General features: G+C 39.4%; 1 protein-coding gene across 5 annotated transcripts in view; it reads left to right on the top strand.

Annotated features, from left to right (window-relative positions):
* The window catches only part of USO1 (USO1 vesicle transport factor), a 90,342-nt gene that overhangs the window by 15,762 nt on the left and 54,479 nt on the right, over window positions 1-20,101 (top strand). For all 5 annotated transcript variants that reach the window (XM_032838599.1, XM_032838681.1, XM_032838513.1 and 2 more), the window contains exons 2-4: window positions 10,136-10,222; window positions 10,300-10,364; window positions 19,822-19,898. In XM_032838599.1, the coding sequence (XP_032694490.1) occupies window positions 10,136-10,222; window positions 10,300-10,364; window positions 19,822-19,898 (229 nt within the window). The remainder of the gene's footprint in view (window positions 1-10,135; window positions 10,223-10,299; window positions 10,365-19,821; window positions 19,899-20,101) is intronic.

Genomic DNA, 20,101 nt, shown 5'->3' with positions numbered 1-20,101 from the left:
TTTGGTGTAGAGATTACTTTAAAGTAAAATCTTTTTTTAAAAAGTACGAGTATATTAACTTTTGTAGTTTTTCTGAAGTAGTTACAAGAGTCCTGTTTTTGTTTTTTTTAATTTGACAGAAATCACAAGTAGGCAGAGAGGCAGGCACAGAGAGAGAGGAGGAAGCAGGCTCCCCACTGAGCAGAGAGCCTGATGCGGGGCTCTATCCCAGGACCCTGGGATTATGACCTGGGCCGAAGGCAGAGGCTTTAACCCACTGAGCCACCCAAGTGCCCCCTGATTTTTTTTTTTTTTTTTTTTTTTTTTTTGGTAGCTTCTGATTGTAGCTTTCCCAAAGTAAAACTCCCAACTCCCTGAGAACAAGGGACTATCCTGGCTGAGCAGTTAAGTCAAATGCTTATCAGGGTCCTTAGTGGGCTGTGGTGTAAGTAAAACCTATTCATCAGAACTGCATTTCAATCTCCTCCTATTTATAAAAAGAAAAAAAAATCTTGCTGTCCATGTCGTTTGCAACAGTAACTCAGATTCACATTTTTCTGCACAGGAGGCAGTATCTAGGCTGTTAGAGTGTGGGCTTTGGAGTGAGACATCTACTGCTTGGGTAGAAGGAATCTGAACTGTGCCACCAAACTGGCAGTGTATTTTGGGGTGCATTGCTCTGTTTCTGAGTCTTAGTTTCTTCTGTAAAATGAGTTTATTAGCTTAAATGTTACATCAGCTGCTACAACAGAGGCCTGAAAATGGGTCTAACCAAAATAAAAGTTTACATCTTTCTGCAGCTAAAGTCCTAATTAGAAGGCAGTCCCTAGGATAGGGTAGTTCTGCCCCTCACTGTGGTCCCGGGACCCACCTGCTGCTTTTCCTCTTGTTCTGCCATCCCCTGGGATGCTATCCTGTTCACGTTGTTAAAGTTGCCTCATTACCACCAGGTTCAAGTTCCACGTTGAGGGAAAAAGAAAGAGGGCTGAAGCACAAATAACTTCCTTTAAAAAAAGATTATTTATTTGAGATAGAACGAGAGAGCACGAGTACGAGCCGGGGGTGGGGGGTTGCTCTGTGCAAGCAGGGAGCCCAACGCAGGACTTGATCCCGGGACGCTGGGATCAGGATCTGAGCTAAAGGCAGATGCTTAACCAGTTGAGCCACCCAGGTGCCCCGCATAGCTTCCTTTTAAACACAAGGACATGACCTGGAAGGTACTAACAACTCGTTGGCCAGAGTATAGTCACTGTGTATGCCTAGATGCAAGGAAGACTTGAAAAGTAGTCTAGGGGGCACCGGGGTGGCTCAGTGGGTTAAAGCCTCTGCCTTCAGCTTAGGTCATGATCTCTGTCAAATAAATAAATAAAATCTTAAAAAAAAAAAAGAACAAAAAAATCCTAAAAAAAAAATAGAACAATTATCCATGATAGGTAGAGATATAGATTAACTTGCTTATGTTCTATCATAGGAAAAGTAACCTAAAAAAGTGGCAATACGACAAAAACTACTACAACTTAAGATGTTCATACCCTTTTTTTAGCCAGGCATTCCTACTTCTAGGAATTTACCACTTAAAAACACCCCCACAATTACGCAATGTTTTATACTAGGATGTTCTTTGTGGCGGTACTTTTAATAGCTAAAAAGGAAATCCAGCTTTCATCACATAAGAATATAATAAGAAGTCTGAGACCTGGCACCCTGATCTCAGACTTCCAGCCTCCAGAACTGTGAGCAATAAATTTCTGCTATTTATTGGGGGGAAAAAAAAAAGTGTGTGTGGGGAGAATACAAAAGTTCATCCACCAATCCAAGAACAGTTAATTAACATATAGTACACACAGACTATGAGGTTGAGCAAATGAATGAAGCACATCCATTTTTACTTATATGAAAAAGTGTCCAAGATACATTCAGTGAAAAAAAAGAAAAAAGAAAACTTTAAACAGTATGTTTGGCATTAGTTCATTTTGGTTTAAAATGATACCATTAATAAACAATGTAAATATATATAGAAACAATTAAGACTGTAGCATATTGTCTTTTTGTAAACTGTTGAAAATGCTCATTTTTAAACATTATTTTTCATGTTTGAATTTTGAAGAACAGGTATTACCTTTATAAACATAAAAGAACAAGAATGGAGTAAAATGAAATGGTTTACATTTTATTGGAATTTCTAGGATATTTTCATGACTGACTAAACTCATCTTTTAAAGCTACTATTTTCACTCTAATCAAAATACTATGAAATCAGCTCTTAAATGATAAAAATAAACTACCATAATAAAAAATACCAAGTGGTTCTCTGTTGATTATGAGGTACAAATTTTTTAAACTAGAATGCACAGCAAACATGTATCTGTTGTAACCAAAAGAAGATATGGTCTGGCTACAAGCTTGCAGAGGAAGACAGTCACATAAATAAAGTCTAATAACGAGTTAAAGATATGTAAGTATGTGCTGAATAAAGTGGGGCACAAAAGAAAATGTAGTCAACTCTACCTGAAATTGAAATGGCTACTGAATGTTGCTGTCCCCTCAAAATGCAAATTTAGAAATCCTAACCCCTAAATATTAGGAGATGGGGCTTTGGAAGGTGATTAGGTAATGAGGGTGGAGCCCTCATGAATGGGATTAATGCCCTTATAAAGAAGACCCCAGAAGGTTCCCTCTCCTCTTTTGCCAAGTGAGGACACAGGGAGAAGATGGCCATGTATGAACCAGAACACAGGCCTTCAGCAGACACAATGCCTTGATGTTGGGACATCCCAGAGTCCAGAACCATGAGAAATAAATGTTTGTTGTTTAAGCCACCCAGACTGTACTGTTTTTGTTATAGCAGCCCAAACAGATTGACAGATACTGCTTAAGAATGGTATATTAAAGGGACTCCCGGGTGGCTCAGTCAGGTAAGCACCTATCTTCGGCTCAGGTCATGATCCCAGGGTCCTGGGATGGAGTCCCACCTTGGGCTCCTTGATCAGTGGGGAGTCTGCTTCTCCCTCTGCCTGATCTGCTGGCTGCTCCGCGTTTGTGCTCTTCCTCTCCTCTGACAAATAAGTAAAATCTTAACAACAAAAAAGAATGGTATATTAAGGATACCATGCTTGAGTCAAGAATTAAAGGATAAGCAGTTCATCAGACAATATGGGGAAGGAATTTCAGGCACAGAAAATTACTGCTTTATAACTGCACTTAATGTAAAAAATAGCATTTCATATTCACAATAATAAAATTGGTTTAATTTTTTAAATTTTATACATCTATGAACCAAAAAAATTATTTTCATATCACATACATACAAACATATATACTTGTTCTATTAAAATAATACACCAAAGGAGGCATTCTAAAATATGAAAACTTCCCCTTTTACATAATTTGCCATTTCTGGGAATGATGACTGATCTAAAATAACATGGGGAAAAATATGTAAGATTAGATTGCTAGCTAAAAATATTTCTTTTCTAATGAGTTCAAAGTACCTGTTTCAATAAGCTCTGATTAATGAGCAAATCATAATTTTTAGGTAGTTGCAAAATGTAACTTAAAAATATCAAAACTGGGGCACTTGAGTGGTTCAGTCGTTTAAGTATCTGCCTTTGGCTCAGGTCAAGATCTCAGGGTCTTGGGATGGAGCCCTCCAGGGGGCTCTCTGCTCAGTGGGGAGCCTGCTTCTCCCTCTCCCTTTCTCCCCTTCTTATGCTGTCTCTCCTTAAATAAATAAATAAAATCTTTTAAAAAATATATTAAAATTAATCACTATTTTGAAGTGTACTATTTCTACTTACAGAAGTAAAATCCATTCTTGAGTTTTGGTAAATACCTATCAAGACAATTTTTAAGAACATAAACATGCTTTTCATCTATTAAACCTGGATTTTAATGCCAAGTACATATTCTTCCAAACTGGGAATTTTATTTTATTTTAACATTTATTTATTTATTTATTTGGCAGAGAGAGAGCACAAGCAGGGTAAGCGGGAGAGGGAGAAGCAGGCTTCCTGCTGAGCAGGGAGCCCGATGTGGGCCTCAATCCCAGGACCCTGGGATTATAACCTGAGCTGAAGTCTGCATCTTAACGACTGAGACACCCAGGCACACCAAACTGGGGATTTTAATCAGAACTTTCTCTGTTGCAACTTAAGATAAACTCAAAGCAGTCAATCATACTGCAAGCCAATGAGAATCAAGGTGAATATAGGAACAACTTATTTATCTAGAGCCGTAAGATTGAACTATCTCAGATACCTTTGGTCAGGCATGGAAATGGTCTTTTCATTTAGTTCTTTTTTTTTTTTTTTTAAGATTTTATTTATTTATTTATTTGATAGACAGAGATCACAAGTAGGCAAAGAGACAGGCAGAGAGAGAGGGGGAAACAGGCTCCCTGTTGAGCAGGGAGCCCGATGCAGGGCTCGATCCCAAGACCCTGAGATCATGACCAAAGGCAGAGGCTTAACCCACTGAGCCACCAGGTGCACCTCATTTTAGTTATTTCTAATAGTAATCTAAAATTAATTACAAGCTTCCCTGTCTTTTTTTTTTTTTTAAGACTTTATTTATTTGACAGAGAGAGAGATCACAATCAGGCAGAGAGGCAGGCAGAGAGAGAGGGAGGTGGGGAGCAGCTCCCTGCTGAGCAGAGAGCCCAATACCTGAGCTGAAGGCAGAGGCTTAACCCACTGAGCCACCAGGAGCCCCACTTCCCTGTCTTTTTAAACAAAGAACATAATTATAAGCTTTCTTAGCATTTAAACCTAAGTCCTCTTCAAAATCACATATGGGGATCTCTTAGATGTTAAATGAAGTAATGAATATAAAAGGTTTTGCCTAGTACTCAGTACCTAATAATGATCAATAAATACTAACAAACTCTATTATTTCCAAGCTTCTTATGACTTTTTATATGTTTCTAACAGACCATTCAGATTTTGCAGATTTTAATTTGCTACTGAGTGAGAATTTGATAGTTAAGCTAGGTACTAATATAATTTTTCTTTAACAAACATCTCAGGCTGAAGTCAAGATTGAGTACATGGACCTTGTAACTTCTACTTTTGCTACAGGAAAGCGTACTACCTCCTGTTAATATTTCAGATGGCTGAGGTTTCTAATAAGTGATCTCTCTATAATGAAGTGCTACATTACTACTCTTTACAGACAACTGAAACCAAATGAAAGGAAAACATATATGTCCCAAACCTTACAAAGATTTGCCATGTTTTAGGCCAAACACTGTCTATATTTTTTAGTTGATAGTTACCAACCAAAAATTTTGTAGTACAAGAATGCTTAACTTACATTCAGAAATTACAGATCTTAAGACTGTTAGTGCCATTTACTCCTTACTTGAAAAACCAACTTAATGCAGTATAATTGTCCCTCACTTTCCATTTTCTCCTTTCAGTTGTTAGAACCTCCAGTGTTTAGCTGGGCACACGACTGTCTACCTAGACTACTTTTCTTTTTTTTTTAAAGATTTTAAAAGATTTTATTTATTTATTTATTTGACAGAGATCACAAGTAGGCAGAGAGGCAGGCAGAGAGAAAGAGGGGGAAGCAGACTCCATGCTGAGCAGAGAGTCCAACGTGGGGTTCCATACCAGGACCCTGAGATCATGACCTGAGCCGAAGGCAGAGGCTCAACCCACTGAGCCACCCAGGTGCCCAAGATTTTATTTTTTTATTTAGAGAGAGAGAGAGTGCTAGTGGGGGGCAGGCAGAGGAAGAGAGAGAATCTCAAGCAGACTCCACAATGAGTGCAGGGCCGACGCAAGGCTCCACAGGGCTCGACCTCACAACCTGAGATCACAACCTTAGTGGAAATCAAGACTTGGGCGCTTAAACAACTGAGCCACCCAGGTAACCCAGTCGTTCTGTTTAAAAAATCATTTTATTGGGGCGCCTGGCTAGCTCAGTCTCTAGAGCATGTGACTCTCCATCTCAGGGTTGTGAGTTCAAGTTCCACATTGGATGTAGAGATTGCTTCAAAATCAAATCTTAAAAAAGAAATAAAAATCATTTTTTAAAGTGTATAGGAAAATATGCATTTCAAATATGCATAAACCTCACAACCTGTACACAACTTTGTAACCAGCAACCAGATCAAGGAACAGAACATTACCAGGACCCAAAGTCAGCTTTGTGCTCCTAGTCAGTCTCTGCCCGACTCCATGAGTAACCACTGTTCTGACTTCTAATAGCACAGATTAGCTTTGCCTTTTTTTTTATTTTATAAAAATGAAATCATACAGTATTTATATTTGGTACTATTATTTAATTTTAATCTTAGTGAGTCATAGGTAAAAATAACCTCATTGCTATTTTAACTTGTATTTATCTTAACTAAGATTATCTTTGTGTATATTTCAAAGCTTTTTAAAAAAATCAACAAGGCTCATGGGGCGCCTGGGTGGCTCAGTGGGTTAAGCCGCTGCCTTCGGCTCGGGTCATGATCCCAGGGTCCTGGGATCGAGCCCCACATCGGGCTCTCTGCTCAGCGGGGCGCCTGCTTCCCTTCCTCTCTCTCTCTCTGCCTGCCTCTCTGCCTACTTGTGATCTCTGTCTGTCAAATAAATAAATAAAATCTTTAAAAAAAAAAAATCAACAAGGCTCAAATATTAGCATATTTAGAGCATAGAAAGGACTGAGAATAAAAACAAAAGCAAACTCCCAAACTCCAGGATTACCATCGTCTTGGGCCAGTATTTCTAAAGCTAAGTTTCTCCATCAGCATCAGGTAGATTTCAAGTGTCCAGATTCAACAAATACTGAAGAGTTTCTCGACATGGAAGATCCTATTTTGACACATATCTTTGTATACACTAACAGAGATGAGACTGAGGCTGCGGCTGAAGTTCAAGCTCTGCGTGGTCCTGGGACTCAGTGTTCCATGAGAGAAGAATCCCAGATCTAGAACCAGTGCTTGCGATTTGGGGGTAGGAAAAAGCAGAAAATGCCTATATACGATTTCCTATTCATACTGTCAGTTATAAACTACCTAGAAAAAACTAACGAAAGTTGTATAAGACCCAAGCAAAGGAAATTACAGTCATACTTAGGAAAACTATTTTTGGCCCAAGATATTCCTTAAATGGAGAGTAACATGCTTCATGTTTTCAAGAGATAATTATGTAGTTTTTCTAATGGTAAAAAAAGAAAAATTGTGGTAGAAAAAAAATCAACCAGTTGTTTAATAAAGAGAAAGTTGTGTTGTTTGCACTTAGGAAAGTCAGTGTAATTATTATGAAAGTAAATGCAGTTTAAGGTAGGAATTTCTAAATGTGAGCAGTTAGATGAATAAAATCAAAAAGCGAGGCTAGGCTTGGTTATCATACTATATCTGCTGTATGAAGAAATGCAAATCAGCATAGTAAAGACTTAGAAATCCTGCAGTGCAGAAACCTATTTAATTTTGTATGACCTTGTGTTTCCTGCTGCTTCTATGATCATTAGAAATCTATTAATATCTTCTGGGACACTAGAAGTCTGCAGAACATAATTTGGCACATACTATGTGTATTTAAACACCACTAATTCAGATACATAGGATGCAGAAATGTGAGTGATAGGCCAAAGTATTATTTTTAGACTCTTAGTAAGAAACTGTCATTAAAGAGTGAATAGTAACTTAAAATAGTAACTGTTAGAGCTTTAAAGGACCTGAGTATCATGGTTTTAAAAACTATTGTTTTTTTTTTAATATTTTTATTTATTTATTTGACAGAGATCACAAGTAGACAGAGAGGCAGGCAGAGAGAGAGAGAGAGAGAGGGAAGCAGGCTCCCTGCTGAGCAGAGAGCCTGATGCGGGACTTGATCCCAGGACCCTGAGATCATGACCTGAGCCGAAGGCAGCGGCTTAACCCACTGAGCCACCCAGGCGCCCTAAAAACTATTCTTTATCAATTGTTTTCAAATATTTTCATCCAGGGTGCCTGTGTCACTCAGTCAGTTAAGTGTCTTCCTTTGGCTGAGGTCATGATCCCAGAGTCCTTGGATTGAGTCCCCACATCTGGTTCGCTGCTTGGCAGGGAATCTGCTTCTCCCTTTGCTCCCCCACTCCCTCTGCCAGACTCCCTGCGTGCTCTTGCTCTCTTGCTTTCCCTCTCTCTCAAATAAATAAATAAATAAAATATTTAAAAGACAAGCAAACAAATATATTCATCCAGTCTGTGGCTTATCTGTTCACTCTTTTTTTTTTTTTAATCTTAAGACATGCAGTTAATTCTTATGTCTGTTACAAATTTTTTTTTTTTAATTTATATTTTTTTGAGCAAGATGGGGGGGGTGGCCACAGGGTGTGGAGGTGGGAGGGCAGAGAGAGATAATCTTTTTTTTTTCTTTTTTTTTTTTTTTAAGATTTTATTTATTTATTTATTTTAAGATTTTATTTATTCAGGGGTACCTGGGTGGCTCAGTTGGTTAAGCATCTGCCTTCGGCTCGGTACATGATCCTAGCTTGGTTCATGATCCTAGGGTCCTGGGATGGAGCCCTGCATCAGACTTCTCTCTCCCTCTATGTGCCTCTCTCCCTGTTTGTGTTCATGCTCTCTTTATCTCTCAAATAAATAAATAAAATCTTTAAAAAAGAAAGATTTTCTTTATTAAAAAATTTATTTATTTATTTGAGAAAGAGAGAGCACAAGCAGGGAGAGTGGCAGGCAGAGGGAGAAGCATGCTCCGTGCTGAGCAAGGAGCCCCACTATGACTCAATCCTTAATCCCGAGATCACGACTGGATCCGAAAACAGATGCTTAACCAACTGAGCCATCCAGGCATCCTGAGAGAGAATCTTAAATGGGCTCCACGGTCAGCATGGAGTCAGATGCAGGGGTCCATCTCATGACCTGAGATCATGACCTGAGATGGTATCAAGAGTTGGAGGCTTGGGTGCCTGAGTGGCTCAGTGGGTTAAGCCTCTGCCTTCAGCTTAGGTCATGATCTCAGAGTCCTGAGATCGAGCCCTGCATTTGGCTCTCTGCTCGGCAGGGAGCCTTCTTCCCCCTCTCTCTGCCTGCCTCTGTGCCTACTTGTGATCTATCTCTCTGTCAAATAAATAAATAAAATCTTTAAAAAAAAAAAAGAAGAAGAAGAGTTGGAGGCTTAATCAACTGAGCCACCTAGGCGCCCCTCCAGATTTTTTCTAATGCAATTTTACGTATACAGTTTGGTACTTTTGCTTCAGTGGCTTCATAATTTACATCTAGTTGTTTTATAACTTCCTTTTCTTTTTTTCCCACTGTTTATTATATAGTATTTTCATATCAGTACAATTAATTGTTTTGAGTAGTTGCATAGTGTTCTACCAAAGAATGTATGACAGTTTTCGTAGTTTTTCTTCTTTTGATGAACAGTTGTTTCCAGTTTTTTTCTATTATAAATAATGCCCAAAGGTTTATTTTAAAATTCAGCTTGAACTTTAATTCCTGCAAATTTATTAAAAGCTTTTCTAATAGAAACATTTAATCTTTATAAATCTTGAGGCACACTTAAAATTTTTGACATATCAGTTCTGGCTTTTCTTGTTCAAATACTTAGTGGAAACATTAGGGTGAAGTTTTAATGTAAACAAGTATTTAAAAAAAATTTTTCAGGGGTGCCTGGATGGTTCAGTCATTAAGTGTCTGCCTTTAGTTCAGGTCATGATCTTAGGGTCCTAGGTTCGAGCCCCACATGGGGTTCCCTGCTCAGCGGGAAGCCTGCTTCTCCCTCTCCCACTCCCCTTGCTCGTGTTCCCTCTCTTGCTGTCTCTCTGTCAAATAAATAAAATCTTTTTTAAAAATTTCTTTTTAAATAACTTCACATCTTCTACCATAACCCTGTTTCCCTCTTGGCTCAAACAGTTGTAAACAGCATGTTTAGAACACTCAGATTCTACTAATGATTTCTCTTAATTCCTCAATTTATGTGACTTACTTTTCTTCCACCACTTCTCATTGTCAAGAGTGTGAAAAATCTTGTTTCTCTATAATAAGCTTATAAAACCACCTGAATATTTAGATTCGTGAAAGACCATTTCCATGACATCCCATTTATTGCTTTTTTTTTTTTTTTTCAAAATTAGATGGTATAAATTTAGGGGAGAACTTCATGTTTCTATTTTGTTTTGTGGATTCTGTTAATGCTGTTTCATTTTCCCATGACAGATTCAAAAGCTTTGTGACAGAGTGGCTTCATCTACTTTACTAGATGATCGAAGAAATGCTGTGCGTGCTCTCAAATCATTATCTAAGGTCAGTAATGCTGTATCACTTACTAAGTTTACTAAGTTGGACATTAGTTACTTTAATAGCATTTTTCTTTTATGCAGAAATACCGCTTGGAAGTGGGTATACAAGCTATGGAACATCTTATCCATGTATTACAAACAGATCGGTAAGTCTCTTTTTAATGATTTTTCTCCCTAATTTTTCTTGCAATTTTAATTAATTTGTTTTAGAGTCACTATTCTAGAAATGATTAACTTATTAAGATCATTAAACTTAATAATCTTATTTCAATAAATATTGGACACAAGGTGCAAACCACTGTGCTAATAAGCATTAAGACAGGCATAATCTCAGGGTTTGAAATCTTTCCATTACATAAAAATGAAATGAAGTGACTTATCATTAAAAGGTGAAGATTTGGGGTTTGATTTGGGCAATTGGATGTTTTGATATTCACTTAGTTGTAATATGCTATTCTATAGTATAATATACATATTATTGTATATCAGTTATCCAGACTTGCTTTTTTGGAGAAATAAACTGGACTAAGTGTTAGATCTGAGCATGTTCTAAAAGAAAGGTCACTCAGCCTATTTTTATCTCTTTTAGTTTCCCTTTTAAGAGATTTTATCTGCATCTTTTTTTTTTTTAAGATGTATTTATTTTATAGAGAGAGTGAGTGCTCATGGGGGAGGGAAGGGCAGAGGGAGAAGAAGAGTGATTCTTTTATTTATTTTTGTTAAGATTTTATTTATTTGACAGAGAGAGAGATCATAAGTAGGCAGAGAGGCAGGCAGAGAGAGAGGGGGAAGCAGGCTCCATGCTGAGCAGAGAGCCCAATGCAGGGCTCAATCCCAGGACCCCGAGATCACCACCTGAGTGAAAATCAAGAGTCAGGCACTTAACTGACTGTGCCACCCGAATGCCCTGCACCTTTGGTTTTAATTAACAACTGTGCGTCGATAGCTTTCAAACATCTTACCTCTAAGTGAGTATGTATTACAACCTTTAACTGCGTAGTGAACGCTTCTACCATATCAAGATCTCTCGCTGATATCTCCAATTCAGAATGTTCATGAGTTAATTTATATCTTGTTTTCCTGCTCCCAACTGCCTCCCCCCACCATCTCCTTCAACTGCCTTTTGACCCAAGTCCAACCTAGTTGATAGTGCCTTTCCATTTAAGCAAGAAACTATAGGATTCTTGCTGAACTTGGCCCTCTCCTTAACCCATTATGCTTATCTAGACCAAAACCCCGCTGGAATTCATGAAGTTCTCCCAATTTCCTTTGTTAATCTTTAGTTCTGGCTCAGTATTAGTCATGGAAATGATTTTCAGAGCTGCTGTATTAGTTATCTTTATTGTTATTATTATTATTACTTTTTTTTTTAAAGATTTTTATTTATTATTTATTTGACAGAGAGAGATCACAAGTAGGCAGAGAGGCAGGCAGAGAGAGAGAGAGGGAAGCAGGCTCCCCACTGATCAGAGAGCCCGATGCGGGACTCGATCCCAGGATTCCGAGATCATGACCTGAGCCGAAGGCAGCGGCCTAACCCACTGAGCCACTCAGGCGCCCATATTATTACTTTTTGCTGTGTAACAAGTTACCTCAGAACTTAGTGGCTCACAGTGGTCAGTATTTATTATCTCATACTTTCTGTGGATCAGAGATCCAGCAGTGACTTAGCTAGGTGGTTCTGGCTCAGGGTCTCTCTCCAAGTTGCAGTCAAGATTTTAGCCAGGACTGCAGTCATCTGAAGGCTCAGTTGGAAAGATCCAATTCCAAGATGGCGCGATCACTTTGCTAATGGCAGGAGGCTTCACTACCTCACCATGTTGCTCTCCCTGTAAGGCGGCTTGAGCATCCTTAGGATGCGGTAACTGGCTTCTCCTAGAGCAAGCAAGCCTAGAGACAAGGAGAAAACCATAAGGCCTTTTAGGGCTTAGTGTCACAAGTCACACACCATTAAGCCTATCACATTCTGTTTGTTAGAAGCAAGCTTATAAATACAGCATACACCTAAGAGGAGGAGAATTTGGTTCCATCCCTTGACGGGATCTGTATCAAAGAGTTTTTGAACATAGCTTAAAACCACGACTATTTCCAAACTGTATTCTTTGCCTCTGATCTTTTTGTCCCTCCAGTCTATGCGCTGTAAGTCTGATGTATAAACCTTTTTTTATTTAATGAATTTCAGCAGCTCAGTGCAATGTGAAGTCTAAGTTTTTGTTTTTGTTTTTGTTTAAAGATTTCATTTATTTATTTGAAAGAAAGAACACAGCAGGGGGAGGGGGAGAGGGAGAAGCAGACTTCCCACTGAGCAGAGAGCCCGACTCGGGGCTTGATCCCAAGATCCTGGGATTGAACCCTGAGGTCATGATGTGAGCCCAAGACGCCCAAACAACTCAGCCACCCAGGCACCCCTGAAGTCCCAAGTTCTTAAACAAAGTGATGCGTATAAGCTTTTTAAAGGTCTTGGTATTGCCTAACCTCAGAGCCTGTGTTTCAGTTATGTACCAGCAATGCCCAATTGCTTGTTTGCACCAGTTAGGACCTTTCCTTTTCTCCGACAGTACACCCCACATTGGCTACCTCTTCAAAGCCAACTAATTCTAATGCATTTGAATAAATGCATTGGATGTGTTAAAATTATCTGTTTAATGACATCTGCCTACCACAGGCAGAATAATAGCCCCCCAAGTATGTTTACATACTTATTACCACAACCTATGAATGCTACCCTGGAGGGCAAAAGACACTTGCAGGTATGATTAAGGACTTTGAGATGGAGAGATTATCCTGCGTTATCCCGGTGGGCCCAGTGTAATCCCGAGGTTTCTTAAAAGTGGAACAGGAATGCACAAGAGGAGGTCAGAATGAGGTGATATGGAAGATCTGGACCTATCGTTGCTAGTTTTGAAGATGGAGGAAGGGGGTCTCTAGAGACCTGTAGAAGGCACAGAAGCAGATTTCCCCCCTAGAGCCTGTAGACAGGAAGGCGGCCCTACTGAAACCTTGATTTTGGTGCAGGAGACCCATTTCGGATTCTGACATCTAGAACTTTAAGATAATATATTTGTATTGTTTAAGCCACTGAGTTTGTGGTAATTTGTTATAGCATCAGTTGAAAACGATTGCAGTAAACTAACGTTAGTTTTGTGCTTTCAGTAATAGTCCAGGTTAGAGAAAATGGATCCTAGATCAAAAAAACTTTAGTGTGATGATTATACATACATATAATCTATAAGTTTTCTTTTTTACTCCATGTATACCTTTTCTCACTTAGTCTTTCAAAGTTACTAATGAAATCACTAATATCTCAGTATGGAAAATAGAATGCTGCCTATTATATAAAGTGAATGTTACTGACATTTTAAGTGCATAGCTGAAAATGGATGTGTAGATCTTAGGTATTCGCTCTTTCTTTTTTTTTTTTTTTTTTTTAAGAGTTTACCTATTTATTTGTGAGAGGGAGAAGCAGGTTCTCCATTGAGCAGAGAGCCCGATGAGGGACTTGATCCCAGGACCCCAGGATCATGACCTGAGCCAAAGGCAGACGCTTAACCCACTGAGCCACCCAGGCACCCCAATAGACAGATTGTGAAAGCATGATGGATGACGATGGCATTTAGAGTGGAAAGCAAGAGTGAGACACAGGACACAAAGATTCAGTGAATATGAAGAAGTGGTTAGGAGTGGTAAATGAAATAAGATGATAGGCAAAGTGGATCACAACCAGATATAAATCTCAAGGGAGAGCGCCTGGGTGGCTCAGTTGGTTAAGCGACTGCCTTCAGCTCAGGTCAACTCCCGCATTGGGCTCCCAGCTTCACGGGGAGTCTGCTTCTCCCTCTGACCATCTCCCCTCTCATGCTCGCTCTCTCTCTCTCTCTCTCAAATAAGTAAAATCTTTAAAAAAATATAAATCTCAAGTAAAGTAGGCTTTAAAAATTTTATTTATAAAAATATTTATCATTTTGTTTTTGAGAAATTTTGAAGAGCATCTTTTTTTTTTTTTTTTTTAAGATTTTTATTTGTTCACTTGAGAGAGACACAGCAAGAGAGGGAACACAAGCTGGGGGAGTGGGAGAGGGAGAAGCAGGCTTCCTGCCAGATGGGGCACCCAGTGCAGGGCTTGATCCCAGGACCCTGGGATCATGACCCGAACCAAAGGTGGATACTTAGCAATTGAGCCACCCAGGCACCCCTGAGGAGCATCTTTTAAGAGAGTATTAAGGAACTGGGAATAGAAAGAAATTTCTTCAAAATAATAAAGAGAATCTATGAAAATCCCAGATCATCAGATGCAATGGTGAAGAACTGAGCGCTTTCCACGTAAGATCGGGAACAAGATCATGATGTTCCCTTTAACCACCTCTGTCCAACACTGAAATGGAAGCTCTAGCTAAAGCAATTGGGCAAGGAAAGGAAATAAAAGGTATACTGATTGGAGAGGAAGAAGTAAAATTACACATATTCATAGGCGATATGATCTTGTATATAGAAGATCCTTAGGAATCCACTAAAAAGCTATCAGAACTAATAAATACAGGAAAGTTGAAGGATATAAGCTCAATATAAAAAAATATATATTTCTAGGGTGCCTGGGTGGTTCAGTTGGTTAAGCAACTGCCTTCGGCTCAGGTCATGATCCCAGAGTCCTATGATTGAGTCCCACATCAGACTTCCAGCTCCTTGGGGAGTCTGCTTCTCCCTCTGACCTTCTCCCCTCTCATGCTCTCTCTCTCACACACACACACTCTCTCTCTCTCAAATAAATAAATAAAAATTTTTTAAAAATTAAGTTAAAGGGACGCCTGGGTGGCTCAGTTGGTTAAGCGGCTGCCTTCGGCTCAGGTCATGATCCCAGCACCCTGGGATCGAGTCCCACATCGGGCTCCTTGCTCGGCGGGGAGCCTGCTTCTCCCTCTCCCTCTGCCTCTGTCTGCCTGTGCTCGCTCGCTCTCCCTCTGTCGCTGAAAAATAAATAAAATCTTAAAAAAAAAAAAAAAAAAAAATTAAGTTAAAAAATTTAAAAAATTATATTTCTGTATACTAGCAATGAATAATCAGTAAACAGAATTAAGAAAACAGTTCCATTTAAGTAACGTAAAAAAGATTAAAATACTTTGGAATAAATTTTATAAAAAAGGCGTAAGAAGTGTACACTGGAAACCACAACACATTATTGAAAGAAATTACCTGAGATTCAAATAAATGAAAATACATTCTGTGTCCTTCATGGACAGAAAGAAGGAATATATTTTTAAGACGGTAATACACTCCAACTTGATTTACAGATTCACATAATCACTATGGAAATCCTAGTTGCCGCTTCTGTAGAAATTAACAAGCTGATCATAAAATTTGTATGGGATTGCACAGGATCCACAGTAGATCCCAACTACCTTGAAAAAGAACAAAGTTGAAGGGCTCATATTTCCTGATTTTAATACTTGCCACAAAATGATAGTAAACAAGACTTTGTGGCAGTGGCATTAAGGACAGACGTATAGATCAACAAAAATAAAAAAGCTAGAGACAAAACCCAACATTCATTTAAACTGATTTTTGGCAAGGTGTTAAAGACCACAATGGAGAAAGAACAGTTTCTTCAACAAATGGTGTGGGGACAACTAAATACTCACTTCACACCGTACACAAAAATTAGCTCAAAAGGGATCAAAGACCTAAATGTAAGAGCTAAAGCTAAAACCCTTAGAAAAACCACAGGCGTAATTTGTCAAAACCTTGGCTTAGGCAATGGTTCCTTACATATGACACTAAAAGCATGACCAAGAAAAGACAAAAGAGATAAACTGGACTTTGTTAAAATTAAAAACTTTTATGCTTCAAAGGACCCTATCAAGAAAGTAAAAAGACAACCCAAAGGATGGGAGAAAGTATATGCAAATCATATGTCTGATAAGGGACTTACATTAAGAATACATACACAATTCAACAATAAAAAGATAAGTAACCCAAATAGAGACAGGCAGATGGGGTGCCTGGGTGTCTGAGCATCTGCCTTTGGCTTGGGTCATGATCCTGGGGTCCTGGGTTTAGGCCCTGAGTCAGGCTCCCAGCTCTCTCTAGCTGCGTCTCTCACTCTCGCTCTCGCTCTCAAATAAATAAATAAATGAAATCTTGAGGGGGGGGGAAACAGGCAAAGGGTTTGAATACAAATTTCTCCCAAAAAAGGATACAAATGGTAGATAAACACATTAAAAGATGCTCAAAATAGTCATTAAGGAAACACTAATCAAAACCAAAATGAAACACCAGCTTGAACTCATTAGGATGGCTGTTAAGGGAGGGACAGAGAAGGACGATAACAAATGTTGCTGAGGAGAAACTGGACCTTCAAACATGGCTGGTGGGATTAGAAGATGGTGCAGCTTCTGTGGAAGTGTGACAGTTCCTCAGAAAGTCAAACATGGGGTTGCCACATGGCCTGACACAAAAGCTAGTACGTGAAAATTCATAGCAGCGTTGTTCATAAGAGCCACAATAGCTATTGGAATCTGCTAGGATTCTCTCTCTGCCTCTCCCTCTGCCCCTTCCTGCCCTCCCAGCTGCTCATGCCCTCTCTCTCTCTCTCTAAGGAATAAAATAAAATAAAATGGGGGTAACAATAGCACCTGTCTTGTTGGATTGTTCTGAGGCTTCAACGGTTTGATGTATGTGCAATGATTAGAACAAGTTGGGCTTGTGCTGGGCATAGAGCCTCTGAAAATTCTCTTGTCTGTCTCCATCCATCCCTCTCCCTCCCTCTTAAAAAAAAAAAAACAAACCAAAAATCTATAGACACAGAAAGTGGATTAGTGTTTGCCAGGCACTGGGGGGAGGAGGATAGGAATGATGGCTAATGGATACAGGATTTCTTATGATGTGATGAAATGTTCTGAGTTTTGGGGCCCCTGGTTGGCTCAGTGGAGTGTGCAGCTCTTGATCTCAGGGTTATGAGTTCAAGCCCCATACTGGGCATAGAGATTTCTTATAAATAAAAGCTTTAGGGATGCCTCAGTGGCTGAGTGAGTAAGCGTCTGCCTTCAGTTCAGGTTGTGATCCCAGGGTCCTGGAATCAGGGCCCATATTGGGCTGCCTGCTCAGCAGGGAGCCTGCTTCTGCCTCTGCCTGCAGCTCCCCCTGCTTATGCTCTCTCTCTCTTTCTCTCTGACAAATAAATAAGTAAAATCTTCAAAAAAAAAAAAAAAAGCTTTAGAAAAAGGCAAAAAGAAAATGTTCTGGACTCAGATAGTGGTGATGGTTGCGCAGCTCTGTGGATATACTAAACCCATGGAGGTGAACACTTTAAAAGGGTGAACTTTATGGTATACAAATTATCTCAGTTATTAAAATTACTATCTAGGTGTCATGGTTTGGAAACAGTGAGAAATTAGACCACTTTCGGGCTCTGAGTGTAGGACTTAGGAAAATGAGCAATCTCTCTTCAATGTGACGGTCAAAGAAGCAGACCCGCCGACAGAGGGAGGGTTTCAAGCTTTGTCACGAAAGGGAGCAGAGTTTTCTGGGATGTAGCCAAGGACGAAGGGGATTCAGTGGATGCGTCCGAGAGTGTTAGCTGCAAAGGCCCGGAGAAGAAGCGTAAAACAGTAATGAAGAGGGGCGCCTGGCTGGCTCAGTCCATAGCGCATACGTCTCTTGGTCTCCGGGGTCGTGAGTTCGAGCCCAAGGTTGGGCATAGAGTTTACTTAAAACAGCAACAACAACAAAGCAAACAAACGAAAAAACATTAATGAAGAGGAGCTATGGAAGGAGATGGCTGCAGAACACAGACCTTTCTTCGCATTCCATGAGGTTAAAAAAATCACTTGGAACACTTGGGAAAGAAAAAGCAATAAATAAGTATTAGAGGCAAACGGAAAGGGAATTTAATTTAGCACAAGAAAAGGAATGAAATGCAAGAGGACTCATAGATGCTTAGATGCTTAGCTTTGTTGTCTAAGAGGCACAATAAAACACCAAAGCAGCCCCTACCTGGTATGGCTGGGAGTTCACACATTCGCTGGCCCCTGGTACACCTCCTGCCAAGCATCGTACATGTGTGGCAAATGTTTTTAAAAATCTGTTTCTTAACCTTTATCTCAGGAATATCTAGGGATGCCTGGGTGGCTCAGTGGGTTAAGCGTCTGCCTTCACTTCAGGTCATGGTCTCAGGGTCCTGGGATCGAGCCCTGCATCGGGCTCGCTGCTTGGCAGAAAGCCTGTCTCTTCCTCTGTCGCTCTCCTCACTTGTGCTCTCTCTCTCACTCCCTCTCTCTCTCTCTCAAACAAACAAAATCTAAAAAAAAAAAAAAACCCCAAAAACAAAATTTGTCTATCAACAGCTACAGCCTCATACTCCCTGATTTTATAAATAGTATTATCTTTACCGTAAGTTTCTTGTTCTGTTTGTGTGTTTTTAGAAAATAAAGTACAGAGCAGGAAAACAAATTCTAGTAGTCCGATTAGGGATACCACGGTTAAAGATTGCTATGACAAAACATATATATAGGGCACCTGGGTGGCTCAGTGGGTTAGGCCTCAGCCTTTGGCTCAGGTCATGATCTCAGGGTCTTGGGATCGAGTCCCTGATCCGGCTCTCTGCTCAGCAGGGAGCCTGCTCCCCCCACCCCCGCCCCCTGCCTGCCTCTCTGCCTACTTGTGATTTCTCTCTCTCTGTGTCAAATAAATAAAATCTAAAAAACAAAAACAAAAACATGTATATAAACATAAACACATACCCATAAAATTACCTGGGTTATACTAACTTTGCTGGTTTTAAAGTTGAATTTACTTTACAAATTTATTTATAAGTTGTTTTTAAAATATATATGTATAGTCACACACAGGAATATATATGTATTTTTTGCTAAATGGGGTCATTCTATATATTACCTTTTTTTTTAAGATTTTATTTATTTATTTATTTGTCAGGGAGAGAGATCACAAGTAGGCAGAGAGGCAGGCAGAGATAGAGGAGGAAGCAGGCTCCCCGCGGAGCAGAGAGCCCGATGCCGGGCTCGATCCCAGGACCCTGGGATCACGACCTGAGCCGAAGGCAGAGGCTTTAACCCACTGAGCCACCCAGGCGCCCCACTTTTTTTTTTTTTTTAAGATTTTATTTACTTATTTGACAGAGATCACAAGTAGGCAGAGAGGCAGGCAGAGAGAGAAGAGGAAGCAGGCTCCCTGCTGAGCAGAGAGCCCGATGTGGGGCTCGATCCCAGGACCCTGGGATCATGACCTGAGCCGAAGGCAGAGGCCTTTAACCCACTGAGCCACCCAGGCACTCCTGTATATTAATTTTTTTATTTAATTTTTCTACTGGCATTATATCAAGGGTGTTTTAATTACTGTGTCATTAAACATTCTTTAAAAATACTGTTTTTCATTGCTACTATACTTTTTAAAATATTACACATTTAGGTTGCTTCTAAGTTTCCACTATTATAAATAACCTTTATATGTTCTTTAAGCTTGCACTCTGATATTTTCTTAGCATAGATTTTAGATTAATGTTTTATACAGTCTTGCTAAATAACAACTGTCTAAAAATGATCGTAACCATCTACACTCTAGCAACATGTAAGTGTAATAATTTCTTTTTTCCAGTTCGGATTCTGAAATAATAGGTTATGCTTTGGACACACTGTACAATATAATATCTAATGATGAAGAAGAAGAAGTAGGTAAGTTTCTTTTATTATGTCTTCTTTTTTTTTTTCTTTTATGGTGTTTCTGTACATAAAATAGCATGTGCTGTATATCCTGGAGTTGTGCCAGTTTTGCTGGTTTTAAAATTGAATTTATTTTATAAATTTATTTATAAGGGTATTTTTCTTCTTTAAGTAGTAAGGAAAGATATAGGCTTAGTTCCAGAAAAATATATTTA

This window comes from Lontra canadensis, unplaced genomic scaffold (assembly GCF_010015895.1).
Source record: "Lontra canadensis isolate GAN:19392208 unplaced genomic scaffold, GSC_riverotter_1.0 scaffold1, whole genome shotgun sequence".
Lineage (NCBI taxonomy): Eukaryota > Metazoa > Chordata > Mammalia > Carnivora > Mustelidae > Lontra > Lontra canadensis.
The sequence above is the reverse complement of the archived record's forward strand: the minus strand, read 5'-3'. Positions and strand labels throughout refer to the sequence as shown.